Here is a 22,525-nt window from a genome sequence, read left to right on the forward strand (position 1 = left end):
TTTATCAGGTGAGTTTGTACACCACTCACTCGTGCTGCTAGATCATGACAAGGCCTTTAATCCTGTGTTTTAGCTGTATAACATTTTCATCAACAACGGCATCCCAAATAAATCTTCAGTTGCCACATATGTGATAGTTTACTCCAAAAAGTTTGACATTTTTAGGTCTCAAGTGTGAAGCTAAGTCCCTGCCCATAGCCATCTGTTGTATGCTGCAGTAGATCTAGTCACCCTGCTACATGGCTCAATCCCAAATGAATGGGAAAGATAGGCAGCATCTGAAAATATGAAATTAGATGGCGTCTATCTTTCCCATTAATTTGGGGTGGAGGCAGTAGATAGACATATGGCGTGGATCATCTCGACATTAGAACACTTTCGAAGGCCTGACAATGTCTGCTAAATGTAGAGATATGGTCTTGCATGTCGTGGCTTTCCGCAACATACTTTCTTAACAGATTAATTACATTAGAAGAGTATGGAGAAATCTGTGTATTTTTTGAATGGCACACATTGCAGTACTAAACAAGGGACCCAAGGCTTACGGCTTTGTTTTATTTTTTTATTTAACCTTTATTAAACTAGGCAAGTCAGTTAAGAACAAATTCTTATTTACAATGACTGCCTATATTTGAAAAAGTTTGCCAATGACAGTTGATGATGGATTTTAACAGAATGCCTCACCAGAGCTCATTATATAAAATATTAAAACAAAGAATGAACAAATTAAGAAACCCATAATCACCTGAACATAAAGAGAAAAAAGCAAGTTCCAAATAAGGATCTCAAAACATCAGAATTTGTTTTCAGTACAGTTCATCTAATCTGACTTTAAAAGACCTTGCGGAAGATGAAACCAATCAGGGGATGACGCACAGATTCAATAAATACAAAAAGTGGACAGACACGTTTCATTCAAACTCCATTTGGTCGGTGGAATGAAAAGCTCTTTTGAAGAGTGGAGGCTAAAGAGGCGAGGTCCTGTGGGAAACATCCTTGTCTGTTTTGTGGGCTGCATATTTCAAAGTCAGACAAACACTGCTCATTAATCAGCCATCTAACAACCCCAACTCAAAGGCAGAAGCACACATGCAGTAAACACCTCAGGGGAGGCTAGTCTTCCAGAGTTCTGGGCCTTGTGTGCTGTGACCCAATAGTCTGTGGTGGTTGGGAAGGCAGCCTCACACTGTAGGGTTCTTGCCTGTTGGTGCCAGTTGTTGCTGCTGTTGCTGCTGGAGGTACGTTGGACGTTTGACTCTGGGTTTCCGTCGTTTGGGCTTGTTCTTGGATTTGGTGAGCTGCACCACAAAGAAGGACAGCACAACCATGGCTCCCAGGAAGGCAAACATGGGGATGGTCTGGCCCACTTCCTGGTTGTAGCGGCCTGGCATTATACCTGGGGAGAGGACAGGCGTGTCAGTCACACAGAGGCGTCATCACGCAGTACATGATGATTGTCAAAAATGATTAACAGTGACAAGACTGAAGAAACAGACCTCAGATATTTTAACTGTTTATGTGTGCATTTTAGCCCCCGTGCAGTCTTTTTAATTAAAACATTTTAATCACTGTATGTCTAATAAATTACTGTGTTTATTTCATGACAATAACTGCAAATATATTTGTTATCATTTATTTCCCTGAGCCTAGTTTTTATATTTAAATATATTTACATACACAGCCCTGATTGGTGGATAGGATTGTCTCAGTTGTTCCCAACCAGAGGTACTAGGACCCCTGGGGTTACTTGGCCTATCTGCAGTGGGTACTTGAGAAGACTCATGAGACCATAGGCCTACTGGTAAAATGCACATGATTGGGTACTTCAGGGGTACTCGGGGCAGAGCAAAATTCAGTTGGTGGTACAGTAATGTGTAGCTCAGTTGGTAGAGCATGCCGTTTGCAACGCCAGGGTTGTGGTTTCGTTTCCCACGGGGGACCAGTATGAAAAAAAAAAAATGTATGCACTCACTATCTGTAAGTTGCTCTGGATAAGAGCGTCTGCTAAATGACTAAAATGTAAAATGTAACCAAAAAAGGTTGGGAACCACTGGTAGACTGCCTACCCCTATTATCCCTTCAAAGTAGGAGGATACATATGCAAATAAAAGACAACTGGTCATTGGTCAGAATAATCAGGTCAGAATAATCAGATCCGATTGTGATGTCATGATCTGGACTAAAAACTCCATCCCACCTGAACAGGCTGTGTAGCTCAGTTGGTAGAGCATGGCACTTGCAACGCCAGGGTGGTGGGTTCGTTTCCCACGGGGGGCCAGTATGAAAAAATATATATTTTAAAAAATGTATGCACTAACTGTAAGTCGCTCTGGATAAGAGCGTCTGCTAAATGACCCAAAAAAAATTCCAGGCATTTTCTTCAAACAGCTCTTACAAAAAAAGGACAATCATATTCACAATTTCAGAGTATTATTTCAACCTCAGTGTGGAAATAGCATTTAAAAAATGAGAAAATCACCTTTTTAACTGCACTGCCCCTTTAAACAAACTGAGTCAGTAAGGTGATTTGGAGTCAGTGATAATTCTGCTTGGTATATATTCTCACCTCCAGGGATGTCCCAGGCTCCACTCTCCCCAGGGGACAGAGGCCGGACCTGGGGTCTATAGTTTCTGACGTTAGGCAGCACCACTTTGTCCATGTCAATAGATAGCAGCTTCTGGTGCTTCCATAGGTTACTATTAACAAATAGAACCAGGTAGAGCACAAATACATTATTAAACATTATTGAGGAAATTACCAGTTAAGAAAGAGTGGTATTATTCAACATAATCTCCCCATCTGTTTGATAGAGAATGAGAGGAAAGTCAGGAGACGGAAATGAATACTACAGGGGTTAGGGACTTTGACAGGTGATTTGGCACACACCTGGGTGCCGTCTCGTTGAGTGGCTGTGGCTTGGACCATGACAGGTGAGGGCAGGCAGGGAGTGGGCGGGGCTTTGGGTCTCCCAAGTGAGCTTCTAATACCTTTGAGTATCGATATAGGTGATTACCTGTGGAAGAGAGGAATAAAGGTACTTAGCCATCATAGAAATTTAGTTTTAAAGCTGAAGCACTGAGGCTTTAGTGTTAGTCTTACCCTCCAGTCTCTCTGGCAAGGGACGGTCAGTGCCAGTGGGAGGAGTCACCCTGCTGTTGGAGTGGATGAGGCTGGGAGGAGTCATGCTGTAGGAGGTGTACTGCAGAAGAGCATCCAGCAGCCAGAAACAGTCTATGGAGGGAACACACATCAATGGTCAAAACTAGATACTAACTGATCACTGAAGAGGAGTTCAAACCTTTATATCAGTAACAGTTTTATAGAGAACATGGGAAACTGCAGGTGGATTATCTACCTTTCTGCCTGTGACTGTCATCTATACAGTTTGAGTCTCCGTAAAGGGCTATCCGACCTCCCCCGTCAGATGGTGTTTGGTACATTCCCAGTATGGGAACGCCCTCCACAACCGCAGTCTCCTGCTTCAAGACCTCCAACCCTGAGAGGGGGGGATGAGAATATTCAGCAACATCCCCATGGTAACAGCTGCCAGGTGTGTTGTGGCAGTGAGTGTTTTCTGTACCTTGATCCTTTAGGGTCTTGGCAATCACAATCCCATCCTCTGGAAACTTTGCAATACTGCAGCCTGATGCATAGTACACTAGAGATAGAAGAGTTTAAACATGACACATTGAATCCATCTAATTTGATTAATTTCTAGATTTACACACAATGTATTTAAAAATGTGAGACAGCGAGTGAATGAGGGTGTGTAAGAGCGTCAGAGTGTGTTCTTACTGTCATGGTCTGCCATGGTGAAGTCTCCCTCATAGAGCCCATCACTGAAGGCCATCCCCCATACAGAGATCAGGTCATTCAGAGCTGGCACGTTGGCGCCCCCTGTGTCTGGCATCCACCATTGCCTGAGGGGAATATTTTATGTGGTTGAAATACTATAACTGCAGGGACTGCGGGTTATGAGTCAACCCCCGCATCACTAACACACATACACACATTAGGTTGCAGAGGCTAGAGCAGAGGGCAGCACCCAATGAGAAGTTTAGAGGGTTAAGTTCCTTGCACAAGGGAACATCGGCAGTAGGTGGCCGAATCCCACTGAGATTCCAACCGGCAACCCTCAGATTGCTGGTCCACTTCTCTAACCTCAAGACTGCCGCCTCCCCCTATTGTCACACGGCATGATGCCCCATCTGTCCATTGATGTTTGAATGAGGACTTGGATCAGGAGGGGGATATAAAAGGAGCTACACAGTGGGGTTATAATACCTACCTGGTGTTTTCATCGTAGAACTTGACTTTCCTCATGACAGAGGTGTTGTACCAGTCACTGAAGACGATGAGAGACAGTCCCTTATCAATGTCTCTCCGCAGCTTGGTTATCTCCTCTGGAAAGTACTCCTCTTCACTGTCCACCATCATGAATGTCCCTAAACACACACAAAGGAAATGTCAGCCGAGACCAGACAAAGAAAAACAATAAGCTCTGCTATGCATGCAGAGCCACTGGAATTGTTGCTGTAAGCAATGACAGAGTGAGAAGCCATTTATTTATGTGCTGCTCTCCCATATCCTGCTCTAAAACATTTTTAGATTAGAGTCAATGGACAAAGAGAGCAAAAATATTCTCACCATATTGACTAGCATCGAAGCAGGTGATGGGTGCACCCAGGACCTCCACAAAATAACCCATACTCCTCAGGTGCTGGTACATGTCCCTGAAGTTGGTGTGAATGTGATCTCCATTCCTACAAATGATTCAGACAAAACCAACATCAAAAAATCACAAAATAAACAATGGCTGTAAAGGGAAAAAAGGTATTGCTTGCTCTTATGATATGGCATGTTTTAAGAGTTGCACTGGAAACTGACCCCACACAGCCAGTACACCTGAAACAGCCTAATATTCTCTCTTAAAACTAAAGTGATTCTGAGGTAAATAGTTGTCCAAAGAACTCACCAGTCCAATGGGTCATTCTTCATGCGCAGGTTATCTCGAGGGAAGTAGCCAGGCGGGTAGCGCAGGTTGTGGTACTGGTCCCAAAGAACCCTCTTGCTACGAGGAGGAGTGGGCACTATTTTCACCTTGACTGGCAGTTTAACCGTAGAGGTCATCTCCCCACCCACCTCAGACTGAGGAATTAGAAAACAATGAGGGTCAGAACATTGACCTTTGACCCAGGACACAGCAAGGATGCTTGCTAACTCTAACCCTAACAGTAGTATCCAAATATAGCTTTAAAATACTGTATGATGCTCTCTGGTTACAAATCTACATAAGAGGATGTCAGTGTGATATTACAGAAATCACATAAAAACAGTGAAAGGTGAGATATGGTAACTATGAGAAACAAATCCTTGTTGTTACTCACATTATTCCCAGCAGGCGAGGCCACGGTCACCATCACATGACCCTGGGCAATCCCGTCCCATGATGCAGCTTTCTTGGCGACAAAGATGGAGACGGCCAGGTATCCAGCCCAGGGCCAGAGGACTGCCGAATAGGAGACTGCCACATCAATGTGGTCACCATTCTGCGGTAGGTAAGGCTGCCAGATGGGCTGGAGAGCACAAGAAAGAAACAGCATGTCAGATCAATTTATATCATTCATGTTTTGACATGAAACTCAAAGTCTTCTATATAAAAGTACCTTGTCCAAAATCCTGCCAGTCACGCCCATGCCATTGAGGATGGTGACGTTGACGATGGTGGGCATGCCACCGTAGTAGATGGGCTGGGAGCAGTAAGGCCACATGTAGGGGCACTCAGTCAGGTCGATGTAGCTGGGACTGAGACTAAAGACAAACAGGATCAAATCAACATGAGATCAGGTTAGAGTGATGATTATTGGACATTGCTAGAACCTTTCAAAGTAAAAAAAAAAAAAAAGAGTGAACATTTAACATGTGACTTGAGTGTAAAGTGAAAACTAGGTAAAGTGAGAGTGTGTGTAGTACCTGGCCTGGGGTTTGTAGCTGTTGAGGATCTGGTAGGCTCTGATGAGGTCCAGTTTTCCATGGCCCTGTTCAAACATGTTGACTCCAGGGAGCCTCCGTGCTGATGCGATCAGAGCCTGCTTCATACTGGCTGGGTTCACAAGCTCTCTGTTCAACACCGTGCTGTAGGAGAGACACAAGTGGATTAACAACTGTTACATTAGCTTTGCATTATGTTTCAACAAAGATGGGAAATATGAAGCAAGCGCTACCATCTGACTCAATAGCTTGCTATGAGAAAAAGAGAGGGATGATGTTTTAGAGACAGATGGAGATAAAGTGGGGGAAAAAAGTATTTAGTCAGCCACCAATTGAGCAAGTGCTCCCACTTAAAAAGATGAGAGGCGCCTGTAATTTTCATCATAGGTACACGTCAACTATGACAGACAAAACGAGAAAAGAAATCCAGAAAATCACATTGTAGGATTATTAATGAATTTATTTGCAAATTATGGTGGAAAATATGTATTTGGTCAATAACAAAAGTTTCTCAATACTTTGTTATATACCCTTTGTTGGCAATGACACAGGTCAAACGTTTTCTGTAAGTCTTCACAAGGTTTTCACACACTGTTGCTGGTATTTTGGCCCATTCCTCCATGCAGATCTCCTCTAGAGCAGTGATGTTTTGGGGCTGTCGCTGGGCAACACGGACTTTCAACTCCCTCCAAAGATTTTCTATTGGGTTGAGATCTGGAGACTGGCTAGGCCACTCCAGGACCTTGAAATGCTTCTTACGAAGCCACTCCTTCGTTGCCCGGGTGGTGTGTTTGGGATCATTGTCATGCTGAAAGACCCAGCCACGTTTCATCTTCAATGCCCTTGCTGATGGAAGGAGGTTTTCACTCAAAATCTCACGATACATGTCCCCATTCATTCTTTCCTTTACATGGATCAGTCGTCCTGGTCCCTTTGCAGAAAAACAGCCCCAAAGCATGATGTTTCCACCCCCATGCTTCACTGAAGGTATGGTGTTCTTTGGATGCAACTCAGCATTCTTTGTCCTCCAAACACGACGAGTTGAGTTTTTACCAAAAAGTTATATTTTGGTTTCATCTGACCATATGACATTCTCCCAATCCTCTTCTGGATCATCCAAATGCACTCTAGCAAACTTCAGACGGGCCTGGACATGTACTGGCTTAAGCAGGGGGACACGTCTGGCACTGCAGGATTTGAGTCCCTGGCGGCGTAGTGTGTTACTGATGGTAGGCTTTGTTACTTTGGTCCCAGCTCTCTGCAGGTCATTCACTAGGTCCCCCCGTGTGGTTCTGGGATTTTTGCTCACCGTTCTTGTGATCATTTTGACCCCACGGGGTGAGATCTTGCGTGGAGCCCCAGATCGAGGGAGATTATCAGTGGTCTTGTATGTCTTCCATTTCCTAATAATTGCTCCCACAGTTGATTTCTTCAAACCAAGCTGCTTACCTATTGCAGATTCAGTCTTCCCAGCCTGGTGCAGGTCTACAATTTTGTTTCTGGTGTCCTTTGACAGCTCTTTGGTCTTGGCCATAGTGGAGTTTGGAGTGTGACTGTTTGAGGTTGTGGACAGGTGTCTTTTATACTGATAACAAGTTCAAACAGGTGCCATTAATACAGGTAACGAGTGGAGGACAGAGGAGCCTCTTAAAGAAGAAGTTACAGGTCTGTGAGAGTCAGAAATCTTGCTTGTTTGTAGGTGACCAAATTCTTATTTTCCACCATAATTTGCAAATAAATTCATAAATAATCCTACAATGTGATTTTCTGGATTTTTTCCCCTCAATTTGTCTGTCATAGTTGACGTGTACCTATGATGAAAATTACAGGCCTCTCTCATCTTTTTAAGTGGGAGAACTTGCATAATTGGTGGCTGACAATACTTTTTTTCCCCACTGTAGGTGCAATAAACCAATTTGTATGAGACGTGAGAAGTCTGGATTAAACTCTGTCTGGACTCTGTCTACATAAAAAGTGTAGAGAGAAAGTGAAAGTGTGTCAATTGATTCTGTTAAATGTCTATGTCCTTGTTGTTTTGAAGTGAAGGATATCTATTGATGTTTCATTTATCCCAAAGAGTCCACACAGACAGTCTGGCCGTTAAATTGTAACTGCATATTGAACCAGAAGACTGTTGTTGCAATTGATCAGCCCTTCCGGACTCTTAGTCTGTCACTAACACTGCAAATGAGGTTTTCAGTCTCTTAGAGAAATGCTGCTGAGTAAGGTGTCTCTTTCAGAAACTGCAGAACTAGACCAATTTATCAATTGGATTATTTAATGCTACTGGGCTGAAGCTAGCTAATGTTTGAACACAGAAGATGTATGACAACCCATTGAGATATGTACGTCTTAATGGTAATTATTGTTCAACATAAAATGACAGTAAACTGCTGGCAGACTACAGAATAATTTTCACACTTTGGCCAGGTCTCAGCTTTTCACTTAAAGTAATAATGGCTTCAGTATGGCATGCAACAGCCAATCCTCATGACAGCAAATAACTTACCCGAGGCAGACCGTATCAGGTGTGTAATTTACGTTCTGAAGTTATTCTGCTCACAGATAAAAAGCAGCAACTCTCACAAAGCAAATATGGCTGAGATTAAGACCATGAATAACATCTTGAACAGCGGTGTTATCTCCAGTGTGTATGTGTGTGTGTGTGTGTGTGTGTGTGTGTGTGTGTAGGAAGTGAAATAAGATAATGTGGGAGGGAGAGGCCTGGGTAAAAGGGAGGTGTCGACAGCCAGGAAGGGTGATGGAGTTAGAACAAACAACAACACTTTTCTCAAAGTTACACATCCGCTGGTTATGTAAAGACTACGCCTCCATACTGCCTTACCAAGCAAAAAGGCAGTAACTGCTCATAGCGTGGAACTGAGAAAAATTGCTTTTATTTACCTTGGTTTCACAGTAACACAAAACGAGGCAGGATACTTGTCCACATGATTAAGCATGTATTTAATGTAGCAAAAATTACATTAATTCATTTTTGACCAAATGAGCAGTTACTGCCTTTTTGCTTGGTAGGGCAGCATAGCCATCCTGAGAACTGGGTCCTTTGCGCCTTCCATTTCTAAAGCAGTGTCATATGGCTTAGGTGACTGATGGAATAACTTTTTTTTTACAACGCTGATGCAGCTGTAAGGGTAGTAATTGAAATGACTTACCTCACCAGTAGGGTCACAGCTCCTGCCACCACAGGTGACGCTACGCTAGTCCCTGAGAGTGAGCGGCAGCCCTCCTTCATCCCTGAGCCCCTCACCCCAGAGCCATAAGTCACGATGTCAGGCTTCACTCTGCCATACCCCCCAGGCAGCTCCTAAAACACAAGACATAATCATGTTGAATAAAGAGTGGGAGAGAGGCAGTATAGGAGAAAGAGTGAAAGAGGAGAACATGGGACAATCAGACAATGTTTGCATTCCTCATTTACAGTATATGTCCCACAAAAAGCAGGCTATAAAGTGCCATTTGCTTCACGGTCTGAGCACAGAGCACATTTAATTTCTCTATCTCAGTGTTTTTCTATGGCAGAGACGGGGGCTGCAGATCCCAGGGTTAGATGTCTAGTCTGGGACTGATAACACGTAGGCTGGGGAACAGAGTTCAGTTTACTCTGACTGGGAAAGGTAAGAGTACACTGAGATAGACATGTGAGAGGGTACTCAGGGTTATGCTGTGGGTTGTGAGTGAGGCGTACCCAAGTGGTCATCCCCCGAGAGGAGAACCTGGCAATGTTGTCCTCAAAATCTATCCCACCGACCCCAATCACATCCATCTGATCCGCTGGGTTGTTGAGGGTGCTAGGATACACAGGGATTAAGTATCATCAATAAAAACGTATACATTGCATATATTTTGTTCATAATCGTTTTTCAAACTAATCAGTATCTTGCACCAATCAATACTATGTCCTCTTAGCCGTCACTTCTCCTCCCAAGGTCAGAACATACCCATAAAGTGGCCCATCGTTCCCAATGGCAGAGACCATGATAACCCTGTTAGCAGTCAGCTCCCAAACCTGGCACACACAAAAACACATTTTGATCAATTCAGAGTGAGATACACATTAAGAAAATCTAATCCGTTTAACAGCTTTGGGCATCTTCTTTTAAATCACCTTATCAACAAATGGGTGGTCCATGAAGTCTGGACCACCGATGCTGAGGTTTAAGACATCAATCTTCTTCAGAATGGCATAGTTAAAGGCATCCAGGAACCAAGAGGTGTATGACACCTGATTGTTGGTGAACACTCTGAAGATGTGAAGCTCAGAGTCAGGGGCAAAGCCCTGACACTCTCTCATGCTGGCAATGACCCCTGCTACAAAGGTACCATGACCCAGCCCTGCAGAGAGAAAGAGACCAAATGTAGTGTAGTGCAATGTAGCAGAAATAGACATCCATTCCTCCTCAAAAGCAGATCCCATCACTAAGCACTCCCAGAGACAAGGGTACAGTCAGCAGCCCATGATCTTACCATCATCAAGTGTCTTTTCATTGGTCCAGTTGGTTCTCTCCTTCACATTCTTAAAATGTGGATGTTTCTCACTGAGTCCTGTGTCAAAAACAGCCACCTTCACCCCAGAACCTACACACAAAGAATTCAGATATTTAGAAACAGCCTGGAGGTAAATGTACTCGAGCAAGAAGTATGTAGGCTACAGCAGACATGTTAGTGTAAACACAGGAACATACACAACCCACAAGTGTTTACACACTAATAGACAGCCAGACAAACACACAGTGCCCCCTGCCATCTGTCCTCACCGGTGTATCCCATCTGCCAGAGGACATCTGCCTGCAGTATCTGGGCCACGTGTCGGGGGATGGCCCTCAGGAGCCTCCGGCTGGAGTGGCGGCCCGTGGCGTGCCAGAAGCCCGAGGCCAGAGACAGGCTGGTCCGGCGCAGCGGACGGGACGACTGCCACTTCTGGGTCCAGCGGGTGTCGTTGTTGCAGGCTGCCCCAGGATCCGGCACTGAAAGGAAGGGATGACAAGAGAGGAAAACATTAGGAACAATATTATCTTCAAAAAACACAATCGTCACTGAAAAGCCCAGGAGCGCAAAACAAACATCGAGTTAAACATTATTGGTGTATGCACGATATTGAGATTGATGGATAGCTCCCAATGTGATGGGTAATATCTTGATTCTGTATCCAGTGAAGCAATCTCCTTTGATCTAATTTCAAATCAAAAAGCTACAGAATACCCCAAATTGTGATTTCTGACTGAATCTGGATGATGATTAGCTACTGTACTGAGTTTATCATGCAGAATACCTGAGGTTGTTGAACATGATTGGATTCAAAAGCAGATAGCTCACTCAACAGCGACCAGACCACTACAATAATCAGAGTCAAGAGAGGGGTGATGGTGGTGGGCAATTAACAAGCACCGCTGATCTAATCATGTGAAATGGCCCTACTGCAGTAACAGTCCTCTTCTCACTGGCTACTGCTCAGTGACACTGACAGAGCTGCTGATGGCTCCTCTATGAAGTCTAATTACACTGAACAAAAATAAAACACAATATGCAACAATTCATATAAGGAAATCAGTCAATTGAAATAAATTAGGCCCTAATCTATGGATTTCACATGACTGGGAATACAGATATGCATCTGTTAGTCACATATACCTTAAAAAAAGGTAGGGGTGAGGATCAGAAAACCAGTCAGTATCTAGTGTGCCCACCATTTGCCTCATGCAGCGCGACATTACCTTCGCATAGAGTTGATCAGGCTGTTGATTGTGGCCTGTGGAATGTTGTCCCACTTCAATGGCGGTGCGAAGTTGCTGGATATTGGCGGGAACTGGAACATGCTATCGTACACGTCGATCCAGAGCATCCCAAACATGCTCAATAGGTGACATGTCTGGTGAGTATGCAGGCCATGGAAGAACTGGGCCATTTTCAGCTTCCAGGAATTGTGTACAGATCCTTGCAACATGTGGCTGTGCGTTATCATGCTGAAACATGAGGTGATGGCGGCGGATGAATGGCACAACAATGGGCCTCAACATCTCGTCATGGTAAATCTGTGCATTCAAATTGCTATAGATAAAATGCTATTGTGTTCGTTGTCCGTAGCTTATGCCTGCCCATATTATAACCCCACCATGGTGCACTCTGTTCACAATGTTGACATCAGCAAACCACACACCGCCATACACGCTGTCTGCCATCTGCACGGTATAGTTGAAACCGGGATTCAACCGTGAAGAACACACTTCTCCAGTGTGCCAATGGCCAACGAAGGTGAGCATTTGCCCACTGAAGTCAGTTACGACGCCGAACTAGTCAGGTCAAGACCCTGGTGAGGACGACGAGCACGCAGATGAGATTCCCGAGACAGTTTTGACAGTTTGTGCAGAAATTCTTCGGTTGTGCAAACCCAGTTTCATCAGCTGTCCGGATGGCTGGTCTCAGACCGGATGTGGAGGTCCTGGGCTGGTGTGGTTACACGTGGTCTGCGGTTGTGAGGCCAGTTGGACGTACAGCCAGATTCTCTAAAACGACGTTGGAGGCGGCTTATGGTAGAGAAATTAACATTACATTCTCTGGCAACAGCTCTGGTGGACATTCCTGCAGTCAGAATGCCAATTGCACACTCCCTCAAAACATGAGACATCTGTGGCATTGAGTTGTGACAAAACTGCACATTTTAGAGTGGCCTTTTATTGTCCCCAGCACAAGGAATGCCTGTGTGATGATCATGCTGTTTAATCAGCTTCTTGATATGCCACACCTGTCAGGTGGATGGATTATCTTGGCAATGGAGAAATGCTCACTAACAGGGATGTAAACAAATTTTTGCACAAAATTTAAGAGAAATAAGCTTTTTGTGCGTATGTACAATTTCTGGGATCTTTAATTTCAGCTCATGAAACATGGGACCAATACTTTACATGTTGCATTTATATTTTTGTTCAGTTTATATTTATTACCCTCTGTGATTCTCCTACAGTCACTCCAATAGTGATGGCCAATCATATTTATTACCACCTCCAAATGAAGCTGGGATGGCAAGCTGTAAAATTCAGATAATTTTAGTCTGATTAATGTCAAATGGAATAAAACATCACTAACTACCACCAAATGGTTTAGCAACTCCGCATCACACAAAGAAAGCACTGTGATATTGAGTGCACTTCCCTTCTATCAAGTTAATTAGATCATGTTTAAATTGGTGGCAGTGATTGGTACTGTTGGTTTGCAGTGCAGCATGGTCATTATGGTGGTGAGTGGGAACTGAACTAGAGATGCAGACTAGGTGGTGGGAGAAGGAGTCTGGGGTGGAGGGGGGGCTCCAATGTGCCCAGACATAGCACTCTTTCATCCTGAGAGAGAGAGAGAAGTTTCTACCAACGCCCAGGAATAAACAGAGCTTTCCTTTCTGCCAGCCCCCCACCAGTCTGGAGATGCCCTACTGCTGGTTAGTGCTGAGGGGGTATGTGTTGCAAGATATATGATCCCTACTAAACGTTTAATGCTTCCAAACACAACACAGACACACACATACACACAGAAGGACATATCAGAGCACTGCCTGGAGCACAGCAACAAAGACACACTGACTGAAAGCAGTCAGTGTGTGGATGGGATCATTTGTGAGTAGACGTGTGCAAGATCAAACAGTTTAATGAAACAGTTTCAAGTGAGGGACAATAACATGGTGAGTTTACAAGGGGGAGAGACTGGGGGGTGTTCAAACATGACTGAAGGGCAGCTATACGACATGACACACACGTATGGGGGATATGGGGATGGTCCAGATACGGGTTAGCTGACAACCTCACAAAAACGATATGCGCACTTCCAAAGGGCAGAAGGACGTGTGTTGTTATGGTTCTGGATGGTCTGATAGCGAGCAACAATGACAAGAAACTGCCATGTGGTGAATCGTAAGTGGCTCGTTTCAGCTCATTTGATCTTGTTCTTGATCCATGTCTTGTTTTGAGGTGTTTTGACTGATGTCATGTCTATGCTAATAAGGCTAACATTTGCTGGCTAGCTAACCAACAACTGTAATGATGTATTTGAGAGACAACAAGTGCTTATTTAGCAACTTTATTTATGTTTTCAATAAACATTGGAGGCGAAATATAGTTTACAATCTAAGCCAGCCCTGTCTGTTTTGCCCCATAGTTGCGCATACATCGGTTTTGTTGCTAAACAACCAACCCGTTTAGAAGACAAAGCACAAAATATGTGGATCAGTTAAAACAAGGAAAGCGGGGCTGAGCAAAACATGTGTAAATATTTGACTATAAGAGGCGAAGATAGAGACTCACAGTCGGGTGTATACTTGAGTGTGCGAAACACCTTGCGCTGGGGCGTGACCCTCTTGATGTAAGGGTGGTCCTCCAGGGTGAGCAGGCTGCTGCGAGAGGCCTGGCGGATCTGCACCACCTCAAAGTCACTAGGGAAGTCACTGGCTGGGTTCTTCCGGGGCACAATGCGCCAGTCCAGGGCCTCGGAGCTCTTCAGAGCACTGCTGATGAAGTGGCTGCGTGCCTTGGCTGTAAAGTAGCCATTAAACGCCACAATGTACTCTGGAGAAATAGGAGAGAACATGGTAATCGTTAAGTATCTGCATGGCAATTGTGCTTCCGGCTGTGGGAGATTCCAATGTCGACAGATTTATATGTGGCATTGCCATTTGGGGAGAGCGATATAGGTAAAGCTGTAATGGCTCCATTAGTTTTAGTTGTCCAAAAATCTCAGGGATTGCCATTGCAGTCACTGTAATATTCTCATCTCTAGAACATGGATGAGCAACTTTGATGGGGGCGGGGGCTACAAACCATGAGTGGCCGCAGTGGCTGGCGGGGCTGTGTACCCACACATGCAGTCAGAGCCAGCCCTAGCCTTTTGGGCCCCCCGTAGAGAAACTGTTGCATTTTTAAAGCAAGTTTAATGCAACTACTACTAATCGAATCTACAAATAAAGTTGATCAAATGATTACACTGTAATGTTTTTATTTTAAGGGAAACTAATATTGGCCTACGTTTTTTCTAGGACTTTGTAGAATTATACAAAACATATCCTTGACTATTTAAACAAATAACTATTGGTTATTTTTTTTTATGTATATATTTCCACAAATATTTCTTCATGCAATTAATCCTTTATAATAGTTTATGTACTATTTATCAAGCGTTGGTGCTTAGGTTTGCTACACCTTGCGGGTTGATATGCATCTAATGCAGAGGTATTCAACTCATACCCTACGAGGTCCGGAGCCTGCTGGTTTTCTGTTCTACCTGGTAATTAATTGCACCCTCCTGGTGTCCCAGGTCTAAATTAGTCCCTGATTAGAGGGGAACAATGAAAAAATGCAGTGGAACTGGCTTCAAGGTCCAGAGTTGAGTTTGAGGGATCTAATGGATATGCTAAAGGAACGCCCGACAACGTTCTCTAGCGGGTATTTATAGGCTGAAAGGCCAGGCGGTTCTAGTGTTAAAAGACCAATGCTTTTTGAGGAAAAAGCGGCAATAGTACTGTTTGTCCATTTTGAGATGCCGTAGCCAGCATACACTTCCTCAAAATAGTCATAATTAATCAAAGATACCTCAAGAAATCTGCCATTAATTTTGACGTTTTTGCAGAGGAGATCTTAGTGGCGCAATTTTACATCTAACAAAGATATTTGGTGCAGTATTTCTTAATGAAGAAATGTGCATGAAAACAAGTAACGACAACAAAGACTTTATTGAAGAATCCCTACTGTTGACCAATCACTGACGAAGGGGCGTAGACTTCGGCTCCAAACTTCGGTTTGCCTCCAGAAAAAATGGGTGCCCAAACAGCCAAAAAAAACTAACAAAAACGTCACAAAATGTCGTCATAATATATGCACGAACTCTTCCGGCTGGGAAGCATGCAGACACCTTTACAAAATCAATGGGGGCGCCCCAGTCTGTAATTCAACCATGATTACTACAAGTTTAGATAGCTGGCTAGACTAATTTACCAATCGCAACAACAAAATCTGACATGGGCTAATTAAGTGACCGTCAGTGACTGACATAAGAGAAAACCTGCTGATGCACATCAAAATTTCTAAATTGCATCTTGCGTATTCTACAGTAACCCGACTGAGTCCCCTCCCCAAAAAACATAGTATTTTGGGGGGTTTTGGAAATTGATCCGCGGAGCTACAAAGGGGGGCCGCGGCCCGCCAGCTGCCCATCACTGCTCTAGAAGAAGAAAAATTACCCAGTGACATCTCTGGGCTGGTACCCTTCAACTCTGCACTTCCCTCCGATTACAAGTCAACAGTGCAGCATTGTATTAGCAGTTCCTCTGCCATCTTCATTGCAATAGGGATATTACTTTTCTACAAAGCCCTGAAAATTAAAAAATGTATAACAACTAACTAGATCATATAGTTATTGGGAATTATCATGAACCATTGAGCAGAAGAAAATAACCAAAACAGTTAAATAAAAGCCCATAAGAACAGTCTTGGATGACAACAGGAAGCCTAGAATCACACCATATTGAATAACTTTCAGTTGCTACATTGTGCCATCAGTGTACAATTGCATGTGGCACAAATTTAGCTTAACTTTCATGAATTTAGCATATATGTGTTGGCACGGCAGAGACATAAAACCACAAAATAAATCCCTTATTGACTCTGCACAAGGCCCTTCAAGTAATCTTGACCCCTTAGCCCCACCACTCTGTCATGATGACCTCTCACCCTGAGTGGCGCAGTGGTCTAAGGCACTGCATCGCAGTGCTAACTGTGCCACTAGAGATCCTGGTTCGAATCAAGGCTCTGTCGCAGCCGGCCGCGACCGGGAGACTCATGGGCGGCGCACAATTGGCCCAGCGTCGTCCAGGGTAGGGGAGGGAATGGCCGGCAGGGATGTAGCTCAGTTGATAGAGCATGGCGTTTGCAACGGCAGAGTTGTGGGTTCGATTCCCATGGGGGGCCAGTATACTTTAAAAAAAAAATATATATATATATATATGTATTCACTAACTGTAAGTCGCTCTGGATAAGAGCGTCTGCTAAATGACTAAAATGTAAATGTAAAAATGTTTCACAATGCACCGCTCTCACCGGGTCACTAGGAATTCATAAAAAAATAGGGCTGTGGCACAAAGGGCACATTCAGTCGCAGGCCAATATTAAGGGGACTATAAATATCACGTTATATTCTGGCATGGTGTTCCATCAGCCTAGTCCACAGCAGGGCTGCAAAGACAAGCATCCAGACAGACTACTCTGACTGAACCTTTAAGAGAAAGGAGGGGAGGGGGGTGGTTGTGTACTCTCTGGGACAACAGCCATTGAATATGCCAACACAGTTTGCCTGCCAAGCCTGGAATCTTCAGCCGTGTAGACTGTGACTGTGATCATCCTGCCAGGCACACATTGTGTTGTTGGTCTGTGGTCAATGAGTGGCAATTCATTGAACACAAACACCATAAAATAGAAAAATACACTTGACTTGCATGTCATAAATGGCAATCATCTTAAACAAATAATGTGTGACCTGAAAATCTCCCAAACATACTGTGGTTTACAGAGGAAATATGCATTAAATCAGTATGTTTGAATCATTGTTTAGACTTTCACCATGCTTTAAATGTGTTCTTGTAAAAGCTCAAGAAAAAAACTAATAGACAACAGTAACAGAACTTACCATGTTCAACTACTTTGGTGGAGAACTCCAGCTTCACAGTGAGACTTGAGCAGTTGGAACTGTGGTTCCCATCAGGGTTGGGAGATGAGGTGGAGGTGAATGCGGTCCCACCTCCTCCCTCTGTCCCCACTAGAGGCAACCTGCCACATAGCAGGGCCACTAGTAGGGAGAGCCATATAGGCACCAGGGTCATGGTCCAAGCTGTCCTTTTCTGTTCACCACCCATCAGATATAGTCTTTATCCCTCCAAGCCCAGAGAAGGCCTCCTAGCAGCCAGGGGGAATTGTTTAACATATGACAAGACAAAAATATGGCTGATATGGCAATCATCCATCAACAGAGCAGTTCGTGTCCAGAGCTCACAGATGCCCTCATTGCACACGGCCTGATCTTCTTTTCATTTCTTTCTGCGTTTCCTCTCCATCTTTGAAGTCCAGCGTGTAGATCAGTCCTTCAGCCAGGCAACTATCAAAGGATCCATTTTTACACACTGAGGAGATCCAGAGGCTGATGAGGAAGGTGGTTGTGTAGCCTAGAGAGTTCCACTGCATATATTTTCCTCAAATACCTGGAACGAAATGGAAGACACATTGTCATATTAACAGGACATAATCAAATCTAGCCTAATGCACACATACTTCAGCAACTTGATGCTTTCCCTTCCCCAATCAAATCCATCTACTTCGATTCTATGTCATTTTGGAAGGTAACTTGTGTCTACAATGTAATTTCAGTATTGAGTTACAAGGCAACATAAAATCAGAATGGGTTGGTCAAAGGGACAGTAACCATTTTCACTGCTGTTTTCAGGGAGAGGACCTACCAGAAATCTCGAGGAATGCCGAAACATGCAAACTCAGCCACAAAGGCTTGGCCCCAAGGGGGAAAATCCCCCATCATTGGGATAGGTCAGGAGCAGCCTTAAAACCCCACCCCCTTAATCACAGACCCTGGACAGGTAGGGTATCATTTCCTTCCGGTGGCCTGAGGCATGGACCAGGCCCTACCGTCACGACCCCTCCAAAGACAAAACACCACAAAATTACCAAGGACCAGTGGCATATTCATTCCGGCGATTCTGTGCAAAAAATTTTTTTTAAGGAAACAAGGAACTAAACAAGGAGGGATCTTGCCTGAAAACCATATGTTGAATTGCATTGAATTATACATAGGCAGAAATTTGCATAAATTTAAAAAAAAATCAGGAAAGTTTCCTCTCATGACCTCTAAAAGCCAGAATTACATTTTACATTTTAGTCATTTAGCAGACGCTCTTATCCAGAGCGACTTACAGTTAGTGAGTGCATACATTATTTTTTAAAATTATTTTTTCATACTGGCCCCCCGTGGGAATCGAACCCACAACCCTGGCGTTGCAAACGCCATGCTCTACCAACTGAGCTACATCCCTGCCAGCCATTCCCTCCCCTACCCTGGACGACGCTGGGCCAATTGTGCGCCGCCCCATGGGTCTCCCGGTCGCGGCCGGCTACGACAGAGCCTGGATTCGAGCCAGGATCTCTAGTGGCACAGCTAGCACTGCGATGCAGTGCCTTAGACCACTGCGCCACTCGGGGGAATGTTGAATAAAATTATATTTCAAAGTACTTTACCAGTTGTCTGTGTGGTTGTTCCTTTTGGCGGTAAGAATGAGACAATATATCCACAAGAAAGTATAATTACATCAACTTTTCAAAGCGCTGGTAGTGCATTCAGATTTATATCACCTGAAGCATGCGCAGAACCATGTGAACACGTGCACGAGCTCGGCGAGTATGCATGGGTCTTGTGCATGTATTTGTATCTTCTGTGCATGCTTCAGGTGAATATAATTGTATTCAACATTCTGGCTTGTAGAGGTTGAGAGAGTAAACTTTCCTGATTCAAACCCTAATTTCTGGCCGACGTAGAATTCTATGCAATTCCGTAATGAATACACCCCTGTTACATAGTGCCACTAACGCAGCCTCTCTTCCAGAAAAACATGGACAGCTGCCTCCCTCCCATTGTGCACACCAGATGGGCCTTTCTGAGATCCAAACCAAACCACTAGTTCCGGCTCCGGCTGGGAACACTGTCTGCTGGATGTAAAATAGGGCTATAAAGTCAGACTAGAGCCACTTGTGTCAACATGACGCTGACATGAGAAAACGACACCAAACCTCACAGGACAGTACATCATCCCCCTCTAACATGGTGACCGAAAAAACAAAAACAAGAGCAGAACCATATGGGTCAGAACTTTATTTAGCAAATGAACTGGGACACGAGTCTTGTTTTCAACAACATGACTATGTTCAAGTTGTTCGATAAATAAATAGATGTTGTTATTGTTTATTAGCTAGCTCTATTAGGATTATCGTTAGTTAGCATCATCGTGATAATGGATAGCTGGCTAATAATTGTAGCGTTCAAGTCAGTACCGCCCCCCAAAAAGATAGCTAGTTAGCTAACAAAGCAACTAGCCAGTTAACGTTAGCTAGCTAGCTAGCTAAACGCACTCGTTAAAAATACAACACGCTGTTGTCAGAGTGATGCTGTACAGCTAGCTAGCTAATGTAGCATGTTGATAAAATACCTTCAATTGGCTAGCTTCCTCGCTATTATTAGATTACTAACTAGTTAGTTATCTAGCCATAGTAGCCGACAGTGTCAAAACAAAACTAACGTTATAGGTTTATCTCGTCTTGTGAAACGCAGCTTACCTAACGACAGACTAGCTATTACATTTCAACACATGCGTATGCCAGCCAGTATCCTGCTAACTTAGATATAAATGTATCTGGCTGACAGATATAGCTACTCACCTTTAACTTGCTTGACGCCAGCCTGAATAATGCAATTTCATATAATATTGTATGGTGTTGGCCAGTGAGGTAGGTAGCTAGTTAGCTGGCTTGGTCTCAAACAAAACCACTTCACAGCCGCAGAAGACTGGCGTTCAGCTAGCTAGCTAACCATCATAATCATTCTGCAGCAACACACACATCACGGCGTTCGCACATTTGTTTGTGCATGCCGCCACCTACTGTGCGGGAGTGTGTGGTCGATCACGTTACATTTTGTGATACAAAAATTACATTTACATTTTAGTCATTTAGCAGACGCTCTTATCCAGAGCAACTTACAGTTAGTGAGTGCATACATTTTCATACTGGGGGGAAAGGAAAATATTGCAAAACCAACTAACCCTACACCCATATACCACTATTTTATCAAAATAAAACATTTAAATAAAAATCACAACCCCATTCCACTACTTTGACCCTAACTGATCCTACTCCAGGCTGACTGCCTGGGAGGAAGGCTCTTTCGCTCAACACACTTTGTAACTCTTCTGCAATAAAACCTTGTACAGAAAGTACTTCTCTGCAGCTGCCACCACAACATCTATTCTCTGTGATCTAAGTTCAATTTCTGCAGTACAGTTGATAACCATGGCAATGAATGCTAAGAAGCCAACCTTACTGAAACACAAATTCGTATCACTCTTTATTGACCTAGGCCTACTACTCACCCTTGACCCATCATCCTCTACTCTAACACTAGTCCTAGATTTTTTAAAACAATTATTCTCAATGGAGAATCTTCATTGAAAGTGCACTTTAGCCCAGAACTAAGCTTAATCTGAGTCATGGAAACTGGCTCCACAGTATATATTATATTTCAGAAATGTTCACACAAATTGTTCACTGTTTTCACAAGAGACACTGACACACTTTTTCTGTTTTGACTGCCTCAGCATAGGAAACCTTCTGTTCTACTCTGACCCTGGCAACCTCAACCTGTCTCTCTCGCACCGGGCACTTCTGATCCCCAGCAACATGGGTTCCCCCACAATTGACACACAGTTTTTTCCACAGATACTACACATTCCTTTGTCCCAACCTAAGTGTATGTAAACTTCCGACTTCAACTGTGAATTTTACGGACACAATGTATTTTACAATAGTTCTCTTTTATAAAAGTTTTTAATCGCATCCTTCAGCTACTCTCAACCCCTCCCATCTATCTCTGAAGACCATCCAGTTTTGATTTCTATTTGGCATATATTTTTAACTGTGCGGTTTCACAAAAGTTCAGAACCTATATACATTTTAAGGACACAGTATATTTTACGTTATTTATCTTGTTGTTTTTAGTACCACCCTTCAGATCTGCACAACCCCTCCCATCTATCTCTTAACACCATCCAGTTTAGATTTGCCATATATTTTTAAACTGTGCTGTTTCACAAAAGTTCTGAACCTTTCTATTCTCATAGTTTCTACAGACTGTAAATTAAATATACAATTTTTTGCTAAAAGTATTATTATATTATTGATTGATTGACTATGACTTTTCAAATCACCCAGCAGTGCTATTTGCAGAGTTAGCTCCATTTAAATGTTGTAATTCTTCAGGCATTCCTGAACCTGTGACCAAAAACAAGCTACATATGGACAGTACCAAAACAAATGATCTAATGATTCTGTCTCTTCGCAGCAAAATCTGCAGAGCTGGGATGGTTGTAACCCCCATATACAGTGAGGGAAAAAAGTATTTGATCCCCTGCTGATTTTATATGTTTGCCCACTGACAAAGAAATTATCAGTCTATAATTTTAATGGTAGGTTTATTTTAACAGTGAGAGACAGAATAACAACAAAAAAATCCAGAAAAACGCATGTCAAAAATGTTATAAATTGATTTGCATTTTAATGAGGGAAATAAGTATTTGACCCCCTCTCAATCAGAAAGATTTCTGGCTTCCAGATGTCTTTTATACAGGTAACGAGCTGAGATTAGGAGCACACTCTTAAAGGGAGTGATCCTAATCTCAGTTTGTTACCTGTATAAAAGACACCTGTCCACAGA

The 22,525-nt window shown here is 43.4% G+C and overlaps 1 protein-coding gene across 1 annotated transcript; it reads right to left on the minus strand.

The window, feature by feature from the left end:
• Nucleotides 1-554: 554 nt before the first annotated feature.
• On the minus strand, nt 555-20,630 carry mbtps1 (membrane-bound transcription factor peptidase, site 1). Its single transcript, XM_084171899.1, has 22 exons — nt 20,476-20,630; nt 17,669-18,236; nt 14,299-14,559; nt 10,768-10,977; nt 10,478-10,588; nt 10,119-10,345; nt 9,952-10,019; nt 9,699-9,801; nt 9,166-9,317; nt 5,975-6,136; nt 5,668-5,812; nt 5,389-5,577; nt 4,977-5,149; nt 4,649-4,764; nt 4,290-4,446; nt 3,797-3,921; nt 3,582-3,659; nt 3,357-3,497; nt 3,101-3,232; nt 2,888-3,014; nt 2,567-2,697; nt 555-1,396 (listed from the first exon to the last, which is right to left on the minus strand). The coding sequence occupies exons 2-22, from the start codon at nt 17,892-17,894 to the stop codon at nt 1,182-1,184; spliced, it is 3,249 nt and encodes a 1,082-aa protein (XP_084028025.1). The 5' UTR covers nt 17,895-18,236; nt 20,476-20,630; the 3' UTR covers nt 555-1,181.
• Nucleotides 20,631-22,525: the final 1,895 nt, after the last annotated feature.

Source organism: Coregonus lavaretus, assembly GCF_964263955.1.
Source record: "Coregonus lavaretus genome assembly, chromosome: 11".
NCBI classification, from domain to species: Eukaryota; Metazoa; Chordata; class Actinopteri; order Salmoniformes; family Salmonidae; genus Coregonus; species Coregonus lavaretus.

Bases quoted from the DNA above. Each gene is read 5' to 3' on its own strand.
- mbtps1 (XM_084171899.1), bottom strand. From the start codon at position 17,894: ATGGGTGGTGAACAGAAAAGGACAGCTTGGACCATGACCCTGGTGCCT. The intron at 5,578-5,667 runs GTACTTTTATAT...TGTGCTCTCCAG, and splicing joins CTGGCAGGATTTTGGACAAG to CCCATCTGGCAGCCTTACCT. The intron at 3,233-3,356 runs GTAGATAATCCA...TTCCCTCCATAG, and splicing joins TGACAGTCACAGGCAGAAAG to ACTGTTTCTGGCTGCTGGAT.